General features: G+C 35.5%; 1 protein-coding gene across 1 annotated transcript; it reads right to left on the minus strand.

Annotated features, from left to right (window-relative positions):
- Nucleotides 1-3,407: 3,407 nt before the first annotated feature.
- LOC119545411 (non-histone chromosomal protein HMG-14-like) lies at nucleotides 3,408-3,677 on the minus strand. Its single transcript, XM_037850880.1, has one exon. It carries the CDS (start codon nucleotides 3,675-3,677, stop codon nucleotides 3,408-3,410), a length of 270 nt encoding a protein of 89 aa, XP_037706808.1.
- Nucleotides 3,678-4,419: the final 742 nt, after the last annotated feature.

The raw sequence follows: 4,419 nt of genomic DNA on the forward strand, positions 1-4,419 counted from the left end.
GACATAATAAAGAAAAAAAAAAAAAAAAGGGAAATATAGAACATAAGCTTTGTATCAATGTTGAATTTCTTGAACTTCTTAGCTGCGCTTAATGGGATTGCATAAAAGAATGTTCTTGCTCATGGGAATTGTATATGTGAATTATATTGTTTGTTCAAGGATGTGTGCAGCTTGCTCTCATATGTTCAGAAGACAGAGCAACAGATGATGGACGATAGATTCGGAGGGAGGGAAAGAAATGGTGTGACAGGATGTTAAAGTTGGTGGATTGGGGTATCGGTGGGGGGGCGGGGTATGCTGGAGTGCTGTGTATGGGTTTTGTATTGTTTTTGCAACTGTTCCTGTAAGTTTGAATTTATTTCAAAATAAAATTAAAAAAAAACAACAAAAAACTACAGAGTTTTGCGTGTTGAACTTGTAGCCTGCCACTTTGCTGTATTCATTGATTAGTTGTAGTAGGTTGGCTGTAGATTTTTCTGGATTTTCTACATATAGAATCATGTCATCTGCAAAGAGTGAAAGTTTTACTTCTTCTCCAATTTGGATGTCTTTTATTTCTTTTTTTTTTTTTTTTTGCCTAATTGCTCTAGCTAGAACATCCAACACAATGTTGAGTAACAGTGATGACAGTGGGCATCCCTGTCTTGTTCCTGGTCTTAGAAAGCTTTCAGTCTTTCCCCATTGAGTATATGTTAGCTGTGAGTTTTTTATATATACTGCCTTTGTCATATTGAGAAAGTTCCCTTCTATTCCTATCCTCTGAAGTGTTTTCATCAAGAAAGGATGTTGACTTTTGTCAAATGCCTCTTTTTCACCAATCAAGATGATCATGTGGATCTTCTGCTTTGATTTACTGATGTGGTGTATTACATTCATTGATTTTCTTGTGTTAAATCAGCCTTGCATACCTGGAATAAATCCCATCTGGTCGTGGTGTATAATTCTTTTAATGTGCTATTAGATTCTATTTGCAAGTATTTTGTTGAGTTGTTTTGCATCTATATGCATTACAGAGATTGGTCTATAATTTTTTTTTTTGTTGTTGTGTATTTGTCTGATTTTGGTATTAGGGTGATGTTGGCTTCATAGAATGAGTTAGTTGGCTTTCCCTCCTCTTCAATTTTTTTTGAAGAGTTTAAGCAGTATTGGTAATAATTCTTTCTTGATTGCTTGGTAGAATTCATGTGAAACCATCTGGTCCTGGGCTTTTCTTTTTGGGATCTTTTTGATGACTGATTCAGTCTCTTTACTTGTGATTGGTTTGTTGAGGTGGTCTATTTCTTCTCGAGTCAGTGTTGGTTGTTTATGTTTTTTTGGGAAGTTGTCTATTTCATCTAAGTTGTCTAGTTTATTAGCATATAGTTGCTCATCATGTCTTCCCATTATATCCTTTATTTATTCAGAGTCAGTAGTTATGTCTCCTTTCCCAATTCTGATTATATTTATTTGCACTGCTTTTCTTTTTCTTTTCTTTCTTTCTTTCTTTCTTTATTTTTGTTAGCTTAGCTAGGGGTCCATCAATTTTATTGATTTTTCTCAAAGAACCAACTTCTGGTTTTGTTGATTCTCTCTATTGTTTTCCTGGTCTCAATTTCATTTATTTCTGCTCTAATCTTTGCTATTTCTTTCCTTCTGTTTGCTTTGGGATTAGTTTGCTGTTCTTTCTCTAGTTCCTTGAGGTGAACAGTTAATTCCTTGATTTTTGCTCTCTCTTCTCTTTTAATATTAGGTGTTTAGGGTAATAAATTTTCCTCTTATCAGGGCCTTTGCTGCATTCCGTAAGTTTTGATATGCTATGTTTTCATTGTTATTTGCCTCTAGGTATTTACTAATTTCTCTTGTAATTTCTTCCTTTACCCACTGGTTTTCTAAGAGTTTGTTTTGTTTAGCTTCTATATATTTGTGAATTTTACGACCTTCTGCCTGTTATTTATTTCCAGCTTCATTCTGTTATGATCCAAGAAAGTGTTTTGTATAATATCAATATTTTTAAATTTGTTGAGACTTACTTTGTTGACCCAACATGTGGCTTATCCTAGAGAATGTTCCCTGAGCACTTAAGGATACATGTTGTGGGGTGTAGGGTTCTATAAATGTCTCTCAAGCCTAATTCATTTATCGTACAATTCAACATCTCCATTTCCATATTGATCCTCTGTCTAGATGTTCTATCCATTGATGAGAGCGGTGTACTGAAGTCTCCAACTATTATTGTAGAGATATCTACTTCTCCTTTCAATGTTCTCAGTGTTTGCTTCATGTATTTTGGGACACCCTGGCTTGGTGCGTAAATATTTATGATTGTTATACTTTCTTGATGAATTGACCCTTTTATTAATATAGAGTATCCTTCTTTGTCTCTTTTAATTGTTTTTCTTTTGAAGTCTAATTTGCCTGATATTAATATAGCTATTCCCGCTTTTTTCTGGTGGTTGTTTGCGTGAAAAATCTTTTTCCAGCCTTTCACTTTCAGCCTATTTTTGTCCTTGTGTTTAAAGTGAGTTTTTTTTAGACTGCATATAGATGGGTCCTACTTTTTTAATACATTCTGCCAGTCTTTTTTTTTCAAAAAAAATCTTTAATAATTGAGATTTTATTGGTTGTTCACAGACATTTTGAACAATTTGTACACAATGTATATACCGAAAATCTAAGAAGGCATATAGTTGTAATTCTTTTCTAAAGTTATTCCAGTGACTTTCCATCTTAAAATTTGAAGGCATCTTTTCCCTAAGAGGATATCAAGTACGAATATCTTCAAATATTGATAGGCCGTTACATCGTGAAAAGTCCCACTAATTCACTATTTAATATCATATACACTACATACATTTCCAATCTTTCACAGCATGTAACAAAGTTATTAGGAAAACTGGACAACCACAACCAAGGATGTTACAGTACACAGTTCTGACAGGGAGAGCCAAGATCAGGTAGCAATTTTAGGAAACTGTTCTACTAAAAACATGGGAATAGAAGGAATTTAAAATGTTCAAGACATATTAAATGCAGCACTGTGACTCCAAATCATCATTTAGTATCTGTTGTATTATAGGGTATAAAAACTGTCAACCCCCATCCTATGCAATGTTAAAGTTGACAACCAAGACAAAGCTTCCCAGAATTCAATATCCTACTATTTTCTGGTTGTACCTAAAAATAAACAACCAGCAAATGATTTCTCCTGTTAAAAAAAAAAAAAAGCATTTACACTTAAAAAATGGGATGAGGTGGGATTTCAATCTCCTTCTTAAAAATGTTTCTTCTAGAGCTACTAAAAAACTTGCATTTACAAAATAGTTGATAAAAATATTCCTCTGGATTGTACAAGAAGGGAGATACAGGGACCACTGATAAGACATGGTATACGAGATTAGTAAGACTTGGCTTCTTTCTCTCTTGCTTCATTAGAGGCTAGACTCTTCATTTTTAGTTTCTCCATTTTCTGCAGGTAAGTCTTCTTTAGTTTCTTGGTTAGCCATTTCAGCTTGTTTTCTCTTTGCTCCTCTTTTCCCTTTTGGTTGTACTTTTTTGTCTGAAGACTTGTCCTTTCCCGCTGCCTTTTTTGGCTTTGTTTCCACTTTCGCAGAAGCAGGCTTAGCTGACAGCCTCGCTGACCTCCTCTTGGGCTCCTCCTTCCCCGCGCCGTCGGCTGAGCTTACCTTCCTCTTGGGCATCCTGGCGACAGAGCAGGTGCTTGCCAGGTGCTGCAGGCCACTGTGTACCAAAAGCCTTCACGAAGCTGGGCTGCTGGCCTCGGCCGCTCCTTCCTCCACCCAAGCTGGTCTAAGTTTTTTTTTTATTGGGTAGTTTAACCCATTAACATTTAGTGTTATTACTGTAAGGGCAGTACTTTCTTCTACCGTTTTGTCTTTTGGATTTTATATGTCATATCTTACTTTTTTTTCCTCTCTCTCATTTTACCCTTCCTGATAGTCTTCATTCTCTACTCTTCTCCAAACCTCTCTCTCCTGTCTTTTCCTATCAGCCTGTAGCAGTCTCTTTAATATTTCTTGTAGCACAGGACTCTTATTCACAAACTCTCTCAGTGTCTGTTTGTCTGAAAATATTTTAATCTCCACCTCATTTTTGAAGGACAGTTGTGTCAGATATAGAATTCTTGGTTAGCAGTTTTTCTCTTTCAGTATCTTAAATATATCTTACCATTCCTTCTTGCCTCCATGGTTTCTGTGGAGAAATCTGTGCATAGCCTTATCGAGCTTTCCTTGTATGTGATGGATTGTTTTTCTCTTGCTGCTTTCAGGATTTTCTCTTTGTCTTTGACATTGGAGTCTGAGCAGTAAGTGTCTTGGAGTAGGTCTCTTTGGATCTATTCTGTTTGGGGTACACTGTACTTCTTGAATCTGTAATTTAATTTCTTTCATAATAGTTGGGAAATTTTCAGTGAATATTTATTTT

This window comes from Choloepus didactylus, chromosome 10 (assembly GCF_015220235.1).
Source record: "Choloepus didactylus isolate mChoDid1 chromosome 10, mChoDid1.pri, whole genome shotgun sequence".
NCBI classification, from domain to species: Eukaryota; Metazoa; Chordata; class Mammalia; order Pilosa; family Megalonychidae; genus Choloepus; species Choloepus didactylus.

What these genes read in the sequence shown, in the direction of transcription:
- LOC119545411 (XM_037850880.1), bottom strand. Translation starts at nt 3,677, where the DNA reads ATGCCCAAGAGGAAGGTAAGCTCAGCCGACGGCGCGGGGAAGGAGGAG.